Genomic DNA, 17870 nt, shown 5'->3' with positions numbered 1-17870 from the left:
TTAGCCTGTCTGCAGCAGTAGAAAAGAGCAAGAGTGGGTGGGCCTGAGAGAGCTCTCCCAGAAGCTGCCCTTTCAAGGACAACTCTGCAAGAGCTATGGCTGACCCAAGGCCATCCTAGCTGCTGCAAGCGAAGGAGTGGTGAAGAAGAAGACTGCAGATTTATACCCTTCCTTCCCTCTGAATCAGAGAGAGCGGCTTACAATCCCCTATATCTTCTCCCTCCTACAACAGACAGCCTGTGAGGTTAGTGGGGTTGAGAGAGCTCTTACAGCAGCTACCCTTTCAAGGACAGAGAGCGGCCTACAATCTCCCTTCCCTTCCTCCCCCACAACAGACACCCTGTGAGATGGGTGGGGCTGGAGAGGGCTCTCACAGCAGCTGCCCTTTCAAGGACAACTCTGCAAGAGCTATGGCTGACCCAAGGCCATCCTAGCTGCTGCAAGCAAAGGAGTGGGGAAGAAGAAGACTGCAGATTTATACCCTTCCTTCCCTCTGAATCAGAGAGAGCGGCTTACAATCCCCTATATCTTCTCCCTCCTACAACAGACACCCTGTGAGGTTAGTGGGGTTGAGAGAGCTCTTACAGCAGCTACCCTTTCAAGGACAGAGAGCGGCCTACAATCTCCTTTCCCTTCCTCCCCCACAACAGACACCCTGTGAGGTGGGTGGGGCTGGAGAGGGCTTTCACAACAGCTGCCCTTTCAAGGACAACTCTGCAAGAGCTATGGCTGACCCAAGACCATCCAAGCTGCTGCAAGCGAAGGAGTGGGGAAGAAGAAGACTGCAGATTTATACCCTTCCTTCCCTCTGAATCAGAGAGAGCAGCTTACAATCCCCTATATCTTCTCCCTCCTACAATAGACACCCTGTGAGGTTAGTGGGGTTGAGAGAGCTCTTACAGCAGCTACCCTTTCAAGGACAGAGAGCGGCCTACAATCTCCTTTCCCTTCCTCCCCCACAACAGACACCCTGTGAGGTAAGTGGGGCTGAGAGAGCTCTTACAGCAGCTGCCCTTTCAAGGACAACTCTGCAAGAGCTATGGCTGACCCAAGGCCATCCTAGCAGCTGCAAGCGAAGGAGTGGGAAAGAACACGACTGCAGATTTATACCCCGCCTTCTCTCTGAATCAGAGACTCAGAGCGGCTTACAATGTCCTGTATCTTCCTCCCCCACAACAGACACCCTGTGAGGTGGATGGGGCTAAGAGAGCTCTCACAGCGGCTGCCCTTTCAAGGACAGCTCTGTGAGAGCTATGGCTAACCCAAGGCCATTCCGGCAGCTGTAAGTGGAGGAGTGGGGAATCTAAATAAATAAATAAACAAATAAAGGAGTAGCTGTCTAGGAGGGGTGAGGAGAAAAATACCTGGGCTTCCCTTTAGAAGGAAAAAAAAGTCTTTCTTTGTCTTCCAGTTAGTGGCTCTAACTGCTGAACCAAAAGGGCTGACCCTTCCCCCAAGGCCCTTCAGCACATCCAGAGTTCAGATCCCTCAAAGGCCCATCTCAGAGAGGGAAACGGCGCACGGACTACTTGCCCTGTGCCCATTCCGTCACCAGCGGGGTCTGGATGGTACTCACCGATCACCGAAACCTCAGTGCCCTTTCCCGACTTATATTCCGTCTCCTGGACTCCCGCCTTGTATTTCGCACAGTAGTAGGTCCCGGCGTCCTCCGGCTGGATGTTGGTGATGCGGATGCTGTAGTCCGTGTCTGACCCAGGAAAGACCCTGGTCACTCGGGGAGGGAGTGCTGCTTTATCGTAGTAAACGGGAGGCTGGCTTCTGTTGGAGCCCTTGTACCATCGGACGCCCCCTGGTGGGCCATAGCCAATCAACGTGCAGTTGAGGTCGAGGGTCTCTCCTGCGGTCAGCCTCAAGGGTCCCTCGGTCTGTAGCACCGCCAGCTCCTGGGCTCTGGCACCTGCAACCAAAATGGAGAATTGGTTACCTGTTTGCTCCCCCAAATGGGGCACGAATGCTCTCTCAATGGAAGAGGTGCTGTGGCTTGGTGGAAGATCGTCTGCTTGGCAGGCAGAAGGTCCCAGGCTCCATCCCCACCATCTCCACTTCAAAGGAGCGAGGAGAAGGTGATGTGAAAGACCCTTCTCTGCCTGAGACCCTGGAGAGCTGCTGCCAGTCTGAGTAGACAATACCGACCTTGATGGACCGACGGCCTAATCTAAAGCAGTTTTGTTGGGGAGTGGCTGTAACTCAGGGGTCGAGCATCTGCTTGGCATGCAGAAGGTCCCAGGTTCAATCCCTGACATCTCCAGTTAAAAGAACCAGGTGGGAGGTGATAAGAAAGACCTTGACCTTTGACCCTGGCTCAGTGGCAGAGCCTCTGCTTGGCATGCAGAAGGTCCCAGGTTCAATCCCCGACATCTCCAGTTAAAAGAACCAGGTGGGAGGTGATAAGAAAGACCTTGACCTGTGACCCTGGCTCAGTGGCAGAGCCTCTGCTTGGCATGCAGAAGGTCCCAGGTTCAGTCCCCGGCATCTCCAGTTAAAAGAACCAGGTGGGGGGTGATAAGAAAGACCTTGATCTGTGACCCTGGCTCAGTGGCAGAGCCTTTGCTTGGCATGCAGAAGGTCCCAGGTTCAGTCCCCAGCATCTCCAGTTAAAAGACCAGGCAGGAGGTGACGGGAAGGACCTTGACCTGAGATCCTGGCTCAGTGGTCGAGCCTCTGCTTGGCATGCAGAAAGTCCCAGGTTCAATCCCTGGCATCTCCAGTTAAAAGGACCAGGCAGGAGGTGATGGGAAAGACCTCAGCCTGAGACCCTGGAGAGCCAGGAGGGGGAGCCGTGGCTCAGTGGAAGAGCCTCTACTTGGCATGCAGAAGGTCCCAGGTTCAATCCCCGGCATCTCCAGTTAAAAGGACCAGGTGGGAGGTGATGGAAAGACCTCAGCCTGAGACCCTGGAGAGCCAGGAGGGGAGCCATGGCTCAGTGGAAGAGCCTCTGCTCGGCATGCAGAAGGTCCCAGGTTCAATCTCTGGCATCTCCAGTTAAAAGGACCAGGCAACAAGCGATGTGAAAGATCTCTGACCGAGACAGACCTCAGAGAGGGGCTGCCAGACTGTGTAGACCAGGGGTAGCCAAACTGTGGCTCGGAAGCCACATGTGGCTCTTCTACACAAATTGCGTGGCTCTCAAAGCCCCCACAGCCCCAGTATGGAGAAGGCATTTTTCTCTTTAAATCATGTCCCCAGCCAAGCCAGCTGGCAGCTTGGAGAATGCATTTAAAATTAAAGTTATTTTCTTTCCATCCCTCCCCCATCTATTTGCCTTCCTTCCTTTCCCTGCAATTAAACATCTGACGTTCATGTCTTGTGGCTCTCAAACATCTGACATTTACTCTATGCGGCTCTGAGTTTTAAACAATTTTATTAATAACATATGGTAACAATATCTAATTATATCATTACTATCTCTAACCCATATGATATTTTCCAATCCCCCCTCCCTCCCGTTACTAGACTCCCGCCGAGGTTATATATTTAAATTCAGTTATAAAGGTACCCTTAGCCAATCAAAGTTCAATATCTTTCTTTTCCCATATTCTTGTTAAAAAATTGTCCAATGTCTTTTTACATTCCACTCTTTCTCTATATATCCTCTAAATTTCTTCCACTCCTTTTTAAACACATCCAAATTATAGTCTCTTAAAGTTCTTGTTAATTTGTCCATCTCACTCCACAATAAAACTTACACAATCCAATCCCATTTCTCTGGTATTTTTTCTTGCTTCCAGAACTGCGCATATAATGTCCTAGCAGCTGAGAGCAAGATCCAAATTAGAGTTCTATCTTCTTTTGGAAATTTTTCCATTTGTAATCCCAGCAGAAAAGTCTCTGCAACTTTCTTAAAGTCGTATCCCAAAATTTTAGAAATTTCTTGTTGTATCATCTGCCTACTCTATGCGGCTCTTACGTTAAGCAAGTTTGGCCACCAGCGGCGTAGACTATACCGACTGCGATGGACCGACGCTGTGATGCAGCAGAAGGCAGCCGCGCGTAAGTTCATGAGTGCGCTCTCCTAGACGGCGTTATCGTTTCAGCGTTACCAGGAGGGTAGATTGGACCAGGTCGTTCACCGAGGGTTAGGTGCTTATTCGATATGCATCCCGAGAGCTCTGCTTTCCACACCAGGCCACTAACAGCCCGGCTGGGCCCCCGCCACTCATACACAACAGAGGGTGGCCATCACAGGTCACACCTGTGAGACTAGTGGCACTTGTTATGGCGCAAGGGGGAGACTTCTGCCCAGGGCTCTTTTTTGCCTAGCAGGGGCTGCTCTGCATATTAGGCTACGCCCCCCTGATGTAGCCAATCCTCCTGGAGCTTCCAGTAGGCCCTGTTCGAAGAGCCCTCTAAGCTCCAGAAGGATTGGCTAACTAATTCCAGGCTTAGGGAAATATTCCAAGTGTTCTTCCAGGCCAGTTTGGTGTAGTGGTTAAGTGCGCGGACTCTTATCTGGGAGCACCGGGTTTGATTCCCACTCCTCCACTTGCAGCTGCTGGAATGGCCTTGGGTCAGCCATAGCTGTCTTATCTGGGAGAACTGGGTTTGATTCCCCCCTCCTCCCCTTGCAGCTGCTGGAATGGCCTTGGGTCAGCCATAGCTGTCTTATCTGGGAGAACTGGGTTTGATTCCCCACTCCTTCCTTTGCAGCTGCTGGAACGGCCTTGGGTCAGCCAGAGCTCTCTTATCTGGGAGAACTGGGTTTGATTCCCCACTCCTCCACTTGCAGCTGCTGGAATGGCCTTGGGTCAGCCATAGCTCTCTTATCTGGGAGAACCGGGTTTTATTCCCCACTCCTCCCCTTGCAGCTGCTGGAATGGCCATGGGTCAGCCAGAGCTCTCTTATCCGGGAGAACCGGGTTTGATTCCCCCCTCCTCCCCTTGCAGCTGCTGGAATGGTCTTGGGTCAGCCATAGCTCTCTTATCTGGGAGAACCGGGTTGGATTCCCCACTCCTCCCTTTGCAGCTGCTGGAATGGCCTTGGGTCAGCCATAGCTCTCTTATCTGGGAGAACTGGGTTGGATTCCCCACTCCTCCCCTTGCAGCTACTGGAACGGCCTTGGGTCAGCCATAGCTCCTTTTTTTCCAGCAGGGGCTCCACTGCAGATTAGGCCACGCCCCCCCTGATGCAGCCAATCCTCCTGGAGCTTACAGCAGGCCCTGTACGAAAAGCCCTCTAAGCTACAGGAGGATTGGCTAATCAGGGGTGTGTGTGTGGCCTAATATGCAGAGGAGCTCCTGCTAGAAAAAAGGTCCTGTACCTGCCTAGCTCTCCATGGCAGGGGGAGTCACGGAACGCTCATGTCAAGAAACATCCCGAAGATTTACAATGCAGGAGGGCAGATCCTGCAAAGCAGACCGGGTTTCCCTGCCACTAAGGAAACGAGGTGACTGCCTAGAGGGGTGAAGAACTGGACGCCCCCCATGTGACTCGGTGATGTCAGCAGTGTGGGGTGGAGGGCACCAGATGACAGCCTAGGCCTGGACCTGTAGACAGTTGCTACTTGGCAAAAAAACACTCTCTGCTTCTGCAGCAGCCGTGATAGCGTGCAGAGTGTCATTTAGACAAGGGGTCGCCAACCCCCCCATCCGTGGAGGGGTACTGGTCCGTGGCCTGTTCGCAACTGGGCCGTGAGTTGTAGAATTATTTCGTTATATATTACAATGGAGTACTACTGCTACTAATAATAATAAGACGACAACATTGGATTTATATAAGAACATAAGAGAAGCCCTGTTGGATCAGGCCAGTGGCCCCTCCAGTCCAACACTCTGTGTGACATCAGAACATAAGAGAAGCCCTGTTGGATCAGGCCAGTGGCCCCTCCAGTCCAACACTCTGTGTCACATAAGAACATAAGAGAAGCCCTGTTGGATCAGGCCAGTGGCCCCTCCAGTTCAACACTCTGTGTCACATAAGAGCATAAGAGAAGCCATGTTGGATCAGGCCAATGGCCCATCCAGTCCAACACTCTGTGTCACATAAGAGCATAAGAAAAGCCGTGTTGGATCAGGCCAGTGGCCCCTCCAGTCCAACACTCTGTGTCACATAAGAACATAAGAGAAGCCCTGTTGGATCAGGCCAGTGGCCCCTCCAGTCCAACACTCTGTGTCACATAAGAGCATAAGAGAAGCCATGTTGGATCAGGCCAATGGCCCATCCAGTCCAACACTCTGTGTCACATAAGAACATAAGAGAAGCCCTGTTGGATCAGGCCAGTGGTCCATCCAGTCCAACACTCTGTGTCACATAAGAGAAGCCCTGTTGGATCAGGCCAGTGGCCCCTCCAATCCAACACTCTGTGTCACATAAGAACATAAGAGAAGCCATGTTGGATCAGGCCAGTGGCCCATCCAGTCCAACACTCTGTGTCACAGAAGAAAATAAGAGAAGCCCTGTTGGTTCAGGCCAGTGGCCCATCCAGTCCAAAACTCTGTGTCACAGAAGAACATAAGAGAAGGCCTGTTGGATCAGGCCAATGGCCCATCCAGTCCAACACGCTGTGTCACGGAAGAAAATAAGAGAAGCCATGTTGGATCAGGCCAGTGGCCCATTGAGTCCAACACTCTGTGTCACAGAAGAACATAAGAGAAGCCATGTTGGATCAGGCCAGTGGCCCTTGAGTCCAACACTCTGTGTCACAGAAGAACATAAGAGAAGCCCTGTGGGATTGGGCCAATGGCTCATCCAGTCCAATACTCTGTGTCACATAAGAAGAAGAAGAAGATATTGGATTTATATCCCACCCTCCACTCCGAAGAGTCTCAGAGCAGCTCACAATCTCCTTTACCTCCCCCCCCCCACAACAGACACCCTGTGAGGTGGGTGGGCCTGGAGAGGGCTCTCACAGCAGCTGCCCTTTCAAGGACAACCTCTGCCAGAGCTATGGCTGACCCAAGGCCATGCTAGCAGGTGCAAGTGGAGGAGTGGGGAATCAAACCCGGTTCTCCCAGATAAGAGTCCGCACACTTAACCACTACACCAAACTGGCTCATGAACATAAGAGAAGCCCTGTTGGATCAGGCCAATGGCCCATCCAGTCCAACACGCTGTGTCACAGAAGAACATAAGAGAAGCCCTGTTGGATCAGGCCAATGGCCCATCCAGTCCAACACTCTGTGTCACAGAAGAACATAAGAGAAGGTCTGTTGGATCAGACCAATGGCCCATCCAGTCCAGCACTCTGTGTCACAGAAAAACGTAAGAGAAGCCCTGTTGGATCAGGCCAATGGCCCATCCAGTCCAACACTCTGAGTCACATAAGAACCTAAAAGAAGCCATGTTGGATCAGGCCAATGGCCCATCCAGTCCAACACTCTGAGTCACATAAGAACCTAAAAGAAGCCATGTTGGATCAGGCCAATGGCTCATCCAGTCCAGCACTCTGAGTCACATAAGAACCTAAAAGAAGCCATGTTGGATCAGGCCAATGGCCCATCCAGTCCAACACTCTGTGTCACACAGTGGCCAATATATGTGTGTGTGTACACACACACACACACACACACACACACACACATATATATATATACTGTGATTAATAGCCACTGATGGAACTCTGCTCCATATTTTTATCCAATCCCCTCTTGAAGCTGGCTATGCTTGTAGCCGCCAGCACCTCCTGTGGCAGTGAATTCCACATGTTAATCACCCTTTGGGTGAAGACGGACTTTCTTTTAGCCATTTTAACCTGACTGTGAGAAAGAGAGAAAAGGACTTCTTTCTCTACTTTCTCCACCCCATGCATAATCTTGGAAACCTGACTTCCACTCCCCATCTCCGAGCAGCCTACAATCTCCTTTACCTTCCTACCCCACAACAGAAATCCTGCGAGGTGGGTGGGGTTGAGAGAGCTCTCCCAGAAGCTGCGCTTTCAAGGACAGCTCTGCGAGAGCTCTGGCTGACCCAGGGCCATCCCAGGAGCTGCAAGCGGAGGAGAGGGGAATGCAACCCAGTCCTGCACACTTAACCACCCCACCAAAATAAAGCACGCCATTGTATCATCCCCCCCCCCTCCCCCGGTCCATGGAAAAATTGTCTTCCACAAAACCAGTCCCTGGTGCCAAAAAGGTTGGGGACTGCTGATTTAGAACATTCAGCTGCACGCAACAGTCATTTTCACCATTCCGTTGCAAATGCAAATTGTCTATCTAATTTTATCTTGCCTGTCCTCCAACGAACTCAGAGAGAGGCACGTTGCTCACTCCCCACTCCACAGCTCTCCGGGAGAAGTTAGGTTCCGAGAAAGCAGTCAGCCCATTGTCACCTAGTGAATGTCATTGATGAGGAGGGATTTGAACCCAGGTCTCCGAGAAGGAAGCCATGACTGTCGGTTTGCAAGACCTCAGCAAGGCTGTTCGCTACAGGATGTTTTGGAGGTCTCTCATTCCGAAAAAAAGAGCCCCGTGGCGCAGAGTTCTGCTCACGATCTGAGTTTGATCCCTGGCGGAAGCTGGGTTTTCAGGCAGCTGGCTCCAGGTTGACTCAGCCTTCCATCCTTCCGAGGTCGGTCAAAGGAGTCCCCAGCTTGCTGGGGGGGAAGCGTAGACGACTGGGGAAGGCAAGGGCAAACCAGCCCGTAAAAAGCCTGCCGTGAAAACGCTGTGAAAGCAACGTCACCCCAGAGTCGGAAACGACTGGTGCTTACACAGGGGACCTTTCCTTAAGAGCCCCGTGGTTCAGAGTGGTAAAGCTGCAGTGCTGCAGTCCTAAGCTCTGCTCACGACCTGAATTCGATCCCTGGCGGAAGCTGGGTTCAGGTAGCCGGCTCTAGGTTGACTCAGCCTTCCATCCTTCCGAGGTCGGTCAAAGGAGTCCCCAGCTTGCTGGGGGGAAAGTGTAAAAGACTGGGGAAGGCAAGGGCAAACCAGCATGTAAAAAGCCTGCCGTGAAATGCTGTGAAAGCAACGTCACCCCAGAGTCGGAAACGACTGGTGCTTGCACAGGGGACCGACCTTTCCTTTCCTTCAAGAAGGAAGCCATGGCTGTCGGTCTGCAACACCTCAGCAAGGCTGTTCACAATAGGACGTTTCGGAAGTCACTCATTCATAGGGTTGCTGTATGTTGGAAGCGACCTGATGACGCCTCTCTCTCACACACACACACTCCCCCCCAAGATCACAGTCTGACATGCTAATCACTACACCACTAGAGGGCTTTTTTTTGTAGCAGGAATACCTTTGCATATTAGGCCACACTCCCTGATGCTTACAGGGCTCTTCATCCAGGGCCTACTGTAAGCTCTTGGAGGATTGGCTCTTGGGGGTGTGGCCTAATATGCAAATGAGTTCCTGCTACCAAAAAAAAGCTCCACATCGCACTGACTATCTGATAAACTGCCTTCCAGGATCGCACACGGCTGCAGTTGCTTCTGGAGACCGGGGTGCCAACTCTGGGTTGGGAAATTCCTGGAGATTTAGGGTGCGGCCAGAAGAGGGCAGAGTTTGGGAAGGGAAGGGACCCTGGCTGGATGCGGTCTCATGGCGTCCACCGTCCAAAACAGTCATTTTCTGCTCTACGGAAACTTATATTTCTAGTGTGGAAATAGGTTGTAATGCCAAGAGATCTCCAGGCCCCACCTGGAGGTTGGCAACACCAACTGGAGAGTTTGTAAGTGCTAGCACTGATTGCTACGAATGGCTCATTGCAGCTTAGAATAATGAAATCATAGAACTGGAAGGGACTTCCAGGATCATCTAGTCCAACCCCCTGCACAATGCAGGAAGCCCCCAAACGCCTCCCCCTAAATTCACAGGATCTTCATTGCTGTCAGATGGCCATCCAGCCTCTGTTCAAAAACCTCCAAGGAAGGAGAGCCCACCACCTCCCAAGGAGGAAGCCTGTTAGAATCATAGAAGAGTTGGAAGGGACCTCCAGGGCCATCGAGTCCAACCCCCTGCACAATGCACGAAACTCACAAATTCCTCTCCCTAAATTCACAGGATACACATTGCTGTCAGATGGCCGTCTAGACTCTAAAAACCTCCAAGGAAGGAGAGCTCACCACCTCCTGAGGAAGCCTGTTCCACTGAGGAACTGCTCTAACGGTCAGGAAGTTCTTCCTAATGTTGAGCTGGAAACTCTTTTGATTTAATTTCAACCTGTTGGTTTTGGTCCTATCTTCTGGGGCCACAGAAAAGAATTCCACCCCGTCCTCTCTAGGACAGCCCTTCAAGGACTTGAAGATGGTGATCCTTATCACCTCTCAGTCTCTTCCTCTCCAGGCTAAACATGCCCAGTTCCTTCTTGTAAGTTTGTCAGTGCTTACTTTCCTGGCATGTTATTTTCTTGAACCGGGGAACTTAGCACATAGATAAACATGCAGTTGTCCCTCTTCTCCAACATGCATTATATGTCACGAGGCCTTTTGACATACAGCAGTGGATTCCATACCCCCCCCCCCCCCAACATGGTCAGCTCCTAATCTGTTGGGTCTTTTTTTTAAGAAGAAGAATTGCAGATTTATACGCTGCTCTTCTCCCTGAATCAGAGACTCAGAGCAGCTTAAAATCGCCTATATCTTCTCCCCCCACAACAGACACCCTGTGAGGTGGGTGGGGCTGAGAGCTCTCCCAGAAGCTGCCCTTTCAAAGACAACTCCTGCGAGAGCCATGGCTAACCCAAGGCCATTGCAGCAGGTGAAAGTGGAGGAGTGGGGAATCAAACCCGGTTCTCCCAGATAAGAGTCCATACACTTAACCACTACACCAAACTGGCTCTCCAGAAGCCTTCCCACTATTGCCCCCCAAGCACCCAAAAGACAAGGCAGCACTACACGAACATAAGAGAAGCCATGCTGGATCAGGCCAGTGGCCCGTTCAGCCCAACACTCCGTGTCACACAGTGGTAAAAAAAAAAGGTACTATCAGGAGGTCAATCAGTGGGGCCAGGACACTAGAAGCCCTCCCACTGTTCCCCACCCCAAGCACCAAGAAGAAGAAGAAGATGATATTGGATTTATATCTCGCTCTCCACTCCGAAGAGTCTCAGAGCGGCTCACAATCTCCTTTACCTTCCTCCCCCACAACAGACACCCTGTGAGGTGGGTGGGGCTGGAGAGGACTCTCACAGCAGCTGCCCTTTCAAGGACAACCTCTGCCAGAGCTATGGCTGACCCAAGGCCATTCCAGCAGGTGCAAGTGGAGGAGTGGGGAATCAAACCCGGTTCTCCCAGAGAAGAGTCCGCACACTTAACCACTACACCAAACTGGCTCTCACAATATAATAAAATCACAATAAAAATCATATAATAATAAAAGTCAATTTCAGCATTCAATAGAACAAAACAGCCTGGCAGAACAATACCATGAGACGGTGCAGCAGGACAGCGCAGCAAATCAGCGCAGCAAGATAGTACAGTAGGGGAGGCCAACTGATCTAACGGGTAGATGCCCACCACCTCACCCGAAGTCCTGGAGGAACAGCTCCGTTTTACAGGCTCTATGAAAGGCTAGCAAGCCAGGTAGGGCCTGGATCTCTATAGGGAGATGATTCCACCAGGTTGGGACCAGAATCGAGAAAGACCTGTCCCTGGGAGAGGCAAGACAGGCGTCCCTTGGGCTGGGGACACTCAGCCTATTTTGTATTGTGAGAAAGGGAAAAAAGGGACTTCTTTCTCTACCTTCCCTATCCCGTGCATAATCTCGTAAACCTCGATCGTTCTCCTGTTTGAGCCCGGCCAAACATCACTTCTAAAGCTTTGGTTCCTCCCTCGATACCTTTTTTGAAACAAGTGCCATCAAGTCACGATACAAATGGCCAAGGAAATCCGTTTCCAGCACCACGGGGCAGCTTACATAATAACGCAGAATAAAAACGTACGGCACGAACCGTTGTCAGCTAAAACCCAGAATGAAAAACCCTGGCCAGAGGATACAAACGTGGAGAAGCTTGAAATGATTCGAACAGTTTCCAGGCTCAAAGCAGACGATAAAGACGGTATTAAAATGTAAGCCCCCCAAACTCTCCTCAGTTGAGACGCCTGAACTGGAGCTCCAGTCTCCACTGGCAGGTGTCATGAGCCCTGACGAGGAGGAGCTGGAAGGGTTAACAGACCTGGAAGAGTTGCTAGTCAGTTCCTCAGCTGAACAAACAGCAGCTGGCCCATCAATCACTCTCCAGGCACCAGTGTCAGCTGTTGACGATCAATCTCCTCCAAGCTCTCCTCCTCCCATCTCAAGAGTTCGAAGCAGTCTCTGGAAAGAACTTTCAGAGCGAAGACATGAGGCATGCCAATGCTTCAGGTCTCTCAGCCCTGAGTTCTAGCAGAGTCACTGCCACCAAGGGAGCAGGCTGATTGAGACTCCCATATAGCTCCCACCCAGGACCTGGTAACCTTGTGGAAGCAACAAGTCCTATTATCTGGCTTGCATCCACACTCCTTCCTGATCCCTGATCCTGAGCTGCTTGATTTCTCTTGGCACCCTGACCTTTTGGCTTTTGGACATTGACTTCTGATTCCGGTTCGTGATTCTGCATTGGTGACTTGGCACCTGCTTGACTTCCTGGACTTTGACCTTGGACTGGCTTTGGACTCCTGCCTGCCTGCGCCCTGAGAACGTGACAGCAGGCAAAAAGCTCGAGGCAAACAGTGAAGTTCTGATGGTGTGAAGACCACAAAACGTGAGTCACTTATAAGTCCATGTATGCATCTCCTATGGAAGAAGAAGAAGATATTGGATTTATATCCCGCCCTCCAGTCCGAAGAGTCTCGGAGTGCCTCACAATCTCCTTTACCTTCTTCCCCCCCACAACAGACACCCTGTGAGGTAGATGAAGATATTGGATTTATACCCCGCCCTCCACTCCGAAGAGTCTCAGAGCGGCTCACAATCTCCTTTCCCTTCCTCCCCCACAACAGACACCCTGTGAGGTAGATGAAGATATTGGATTTATATCCCGTCCTCCACTCTGAAGAGTCTCAGAGCAGTTCACAATCTCCTTTCCCTTCCTCCCCCACAACAGACACCCTGTGAGGTAGATGAAGATATTGGATTTATATCCCGCCCTCCGCTCCGAAGAGTCTCAGAGCAGCTCACAATCTCCTTTCCCTTCCTCCCCACAACAGACACCCGTTGAGGTAGATGAAGGTATTGTATATATCCCGTCCTCCACTCTGAAGAGTCTCAGAGCGGCTCACAATCTCCTTTACCTTCCTCCCCCACAACAGACACCCTGCGAGGTAGATGAAGATATTGGATTTCTATCCCGCCCCTCCACTCCGAAGAGTCTCAGAGCGGCTCACAATCTCCTTTCCCTTCCTCCCCCACAACAGACACCCTGCGAGGTAGATGAAGATATTGGATTTATATCCCGCCCTCCACTCTGGAGAGTCTCAGAGCAGCTCACAATCTCTTTTACCTTCCCCCCCCACAACAGACACCCTGTGAGGTAGATGAAGATATTGGATTTATATCCTGCCCTCCACTCCGAAGAGTCTCAGAGTGGATCACAATCTCCTTTACCTTCCTCCCTACAACAGACACCCTGTGAGGTAGATGAAGATATTGAATTTATATCCCGTCCTCCACTCCGGAGAGTCTCAGAGCAGCTCACAATCTCTTTTACCTTCCCCCCCACAACAGACACCCTGTGAGGTAGATGAAGATATTGGATTTATATCCTGCCCTCCACTCCGAAGAGTCTCAGAGTGGATCACAATCTCCTTTACCTTCCCCCCCCCACACACAACAGACACTCCTATGAGGTAAATGAAGATATTGGATTTATATCCCGCCCTCCACTCCAAAGAGTCTCAGAGTGGCCTACAATCTCCTTTCCTCCCCCACAACAGGACACCCCGTGAGGTGGGTGGGGCTGAGAGAACTCTTCACAGCGGCTGCCCTTTCAAGGACAACCTCTGCCAGAGCTATGGCTGACCCAAGGCCATTCCAGCAGGTGCAAGTGGAGGAGTGGGGAATCAAACTCGATTCTCCCAGAGAAGAGTCCGCAACACTTAACCGGCTACACCAAGCTGGCTCTCTAGCTGAAACTGCGCTTCATTGTGCTTTCATATATTGGATTGCTTTAATACTTCTTTGGTTCTGACCGCAAACCGCACAAGAACAAGACAAGGATTGGATGTCCGTATAGAATAAATTGCCTTTTTATGTTTCTAAGGTCCATGAGTGATACTTAGTGGTCGTAGTCAGCGGTGCTTTTCTCTTTTCATATCAGTCAAGAGTGGCGTGAAGCGCCGAAAAATTTGGCCGGGAACTCATTCCCCAAATGACAGAAAGATGAATAAAAATTTCAACTGTCAAAATCTGCAACCTGGATATTCCTCTGACAGCCGGTACTGATTGTTACGTATGGGGTCTCCTCTCCGCCCCCCATCAGTAGCTTTTACGCTTTTTTCATCAGCTGTAATGGAAATTTACATACACACCCTTCACAATGATAAATCTCTGTATACTAAAAGGCCTTTTCTTTATTTTCGTGCTTAGTTTCTCTTTCTCCTTCGCGGGGCCCCCCCTCGGGGTTGAAAACACAATTCAGACAATGGAGGAGAATGAAAAATGGGCCCAGAACGGGTGATAGAAATTGCTCGGGGCACATTGTTTTGTGCAAAACTTTTGAACACCTTAATTGCAGGTAAATGTTCAATTTGACTGTCTAACACTTCTAAGCATTTCTGTTTTCTCGCTGCGTAATAGATGTTCATATTCCACAATTAGCCCCTTTAAAAAATACATCTTTTAAAGAGAGTCATGTGATTTTCTTTTTTTTTTTTTTTTTGCTAATGCGTCGCATTATCATCGGCTTCCCCAAGATGAAGGCAGGTTGGAAAGTGATTGCAGGTGCTTTGAAAATGGATGCCGAGCCTTAGAAATTAACCCCCCCCCCCCTTGCATTTTTGCGGGATTCGCATCTAGAAGTTTGAGTCTGACTCTGAAAGACGACGACGATATTGGATTTATATCCCGCCCTATACTCTGAATCTCAGAGTCTCAGGGGATGGGATGGTGGCTCAGTGGTAGAGCATCTGCTTGGTAAGCAAAAGGTCCCAGGTTCAATCCCCGGCATCTCCAACTAAAAAGGGTCCAAGCAAGTAGGCGTGAAAAACTTCAGCTTGAGACCCTGGAAAGCCACTGCCAGTCTGAGTAGACAATACTGACTTCGATGGACCGAGGGTCTGATGCAGTATAAGGCAGCTTCATATGTTCATATGAGCGACCCACAATCTCCTTTACCTCCCCCTCCACCCACAACAGACACCCTGTGAGGTGGGTGGGGCTGAGATAGCTCTGACAGAATCTGCCCTTTCAAGGACGACCTTTGCCAGAGCTCTGGCTGACCCAAGGCCATGCTAGCAGCTGCAAGCGGAGGAGTGGGGAATCAAACCCGGTTCTCCCAGGTAAGAGTCCGCCCACTTCACCGCTACACCAAACCGGCCTGGAAGAACACAGGCCTCCTGGAATACTTCCCCAAGCCTGGAATAAGGTTCCTCTTTCACAAATCTTTCCAAAAGCCAATCGATGCTCTCATTAAGGTCACATTAGGTGAAAGAGTTTCACACACCATGAATTTAGATGGGCAGCTGCGTTAGTCGGTCTGCAGCGGGTAGAAAACGATTGGTGCTTGCACAGGGGGCCTACCTTTACCTTTGAGCAGTAGAAGAGAGCCAGAATCCAGGAGCACCTGAAAGACTAAGAACATTTGTGGCAGGGGATGAGCTTTCGTGAGTCTGAAAAAAGTTAGCGTTGATTCACGTGTGGCTCTTTCACACGTATTGTGTCACTCTTGAAGCCCCCCTCACCCCATCGGCCAGTTTGGAGAAGGCAACTGTCTCTTTAAGTCCACTTCTCCATGCCAAGCTAGCTGGTGGCTTGGAGAATGCACTTGAAGGTAAGTTCCATCTCTCAAACATCTCCTTCAAAACTCCCCATCTCCCTCCCTCCCTTTCATTTGGTGTAGTGGTGAAGTGTGCGGACTCTTATCTGGGAGAACCGGGTTTGATTCCCCACTCCTCCACTTGCAGCTGCTGGGATGGCCTTGGGTCAGCCACAGCTCTCGTAGGATTGTCCTTGAAAGGGCAGCTACTGTAAGAACTCTCTGGGCGTTTTCGCACTGACCTTCAAGTGGCGCGACCACCCTCTTCACACCGGAGGATCTGCGCGGATTTCGCACAAGAAGCGCCGGTGCACCCAAAAGAGCCGGCGACTTCCGTCGCAAAAGCCGCTCAAAAAACGTTTTCCTGCTTCTTGGCGGTTTCCGTTTGAGCGGGTTTCGCGACGGAAGTCGCCGGCTCTTTTGGGTGCGCCGGCGCTTCTTGTGCGAAATCCGCGCAGATCCTCCGGTGTGAAGGGAGTCGTCGCGCCACTTGAAGGTCAGTGCGAAAACGCCCTCTCAGTCCCACCCACCTCACAGGGTGTCTGTTGCAGAGGGAGAAGATAAAGGAGATTCTAAGCTGCTCTGAGACTCTGATTCAGGGAGAAGGATGGGGTATAAATCTGCAGTCTTCTTCTCCTTCCTTCCTCCCCATCTTCCTCCCTCCCCTTTTTCTTTCCTTCCTTCCTTCTCTCAAACATCTGACTTTCATGTCTTGCAGCTCTCAAACATCTGACGTTTATTCTACATAGCTCTTAGAAGAAGAAGAAGAAGAAGAAGAAGAAGAAGAAGAAGAAGAAGAAGAAGAAGAAGAAAAAGAAGAAGAAGATATTGGATTTATATCCCGCCCTCCACTCCGAAGAGTCTCAGAGCGGCTCACAATCTCCTTTACCTTCCTCCCCCACAACAAACACCCTGTGAGGTGGGTGGGGCTGGAGAGGGCTCTCACAGCAGCTGCCCTTTCAAGGACAACCTCTGCCAGAGCTCTGGCTGACCCAAGGCCATTCCAGCAGGTGCAAGTGGAGGGAGTGGGGAATCAAACCCGGTTCTCCCAGATAAGAGTCCGCACACTTAACCACTACACCAAACTGGCTCTCCACTACACCAAACTGGCTCTCTTAGGTTCAGCAAGCTTGGCCACCTCTGCTCTGGGCCGATCCTGCATTGAGCAGGGGGGGGTTGGACTAGATGGTCTCTATGGGCCCTTTCAACTCTGTGACTCCAGGATCTGAAGAGTGAAAAAGGAACTAAAAAGGTCAAAAAGTACAACCATCGTTTCCACTTGCAATTCAACGTTAGAACATGGGATTCTTTAAAAAAAAAATCCAGAGCCAATTATACAGGTAACCCCCTAGTGGTTTGATCTCATTGAACGCTCAGCAGAGGGGCTGCGGCTCAGTGGTAGAGCACCCGCAGTTAAAAGGATTTCACTGACATCTTCCGTTCAAAGGACCAGGGACTAGGAAACGTGTAAGATCTCCGACTGCGATCTTGGGAGTGTCGCTGTCAGACTGGAGTTCTGGCTCGTTTTAAAGCACCAGATGCTGAGCTATTGCTGGATTGATCGGCAAGAAAAATCGCAGGGGAAGAAAATCCCCCCCGGCCTCCAGTGTCATTCTCCTTCTTGAGAAAATAATCCCATCAAGCGACATTTGCAGAAGAACAAAAACCACTTTGAAATAGTCACAGACTAAATGGTAAGGTTATGTGAACATAAGAATGTAAGAGAAGTTACGTTGGATCAGGCCAATGGCCCATCCACTCCAACGCTGTACCACACGGTGGCCAAAAAACCCAGGTGCCATCAGGAGGTCCATCAGTGGGGCCAGGACACTAGAAGCTCTCCCACTGTGCCCCTCCTCGCCATGCACTAAGAATGCAGAGCATCACTGCCCCAGACAGAGAGTTCCAACAATATGCTGTGGCTAATAGCCACTGATGGACCTCTGCTCCTTATGATCCAATCCCCTCTTGAAGCTGGCTATGCTTGTAGCTGCCACCACCTCCTGTGGCAGTGAATTCC

The 17870-nt window shown here is 50.8% G+C and overlaps 1 protein-coding gene across 1 annotated transcript in view; it reads right to left on the bottom strand.

Moving 5' to 3' along the window:
* Positions 1–17870, bottom strand: part of LOC132590741 (tyrosine-protein phosphatase non-receptor type substrate 1-like) — a 379499-nt gene that overhangs the window by 53934 nt on the left and 307695 nt on the right. The window contains exon 3 of the mRNA XM_060263655.1: positions 1577–1918. Coding sequence (XP_060119638.1) covers positions 1577–1918 — 342 coding nt within the window. The remainder of the gene's footprint in view (positions 1–1576; positions 1919–17870) is intronic.

This window comes from Heteronotia binoei, chromosome 2 (assembly GCF_032191835.1).
Source record: "Heteronotia binoei isolate CCM8104 ecotype False Entrance Well chromosome 2, APGP_CSIRO_Hbin_v1, whole genome shotgun sequence".
Taxonomy (NCBI): domain Eukaryota; kingdom Metazoa; phylum Chordata; class Lepidosauria; order Squamata; family Gekkonidae; genus Heteronotia; species Heteronotia binoei.
Note: the sequence above shows the minus strand (reverse complement) of the source record. Positions and strands in the feature narration are given on the sequence as shown.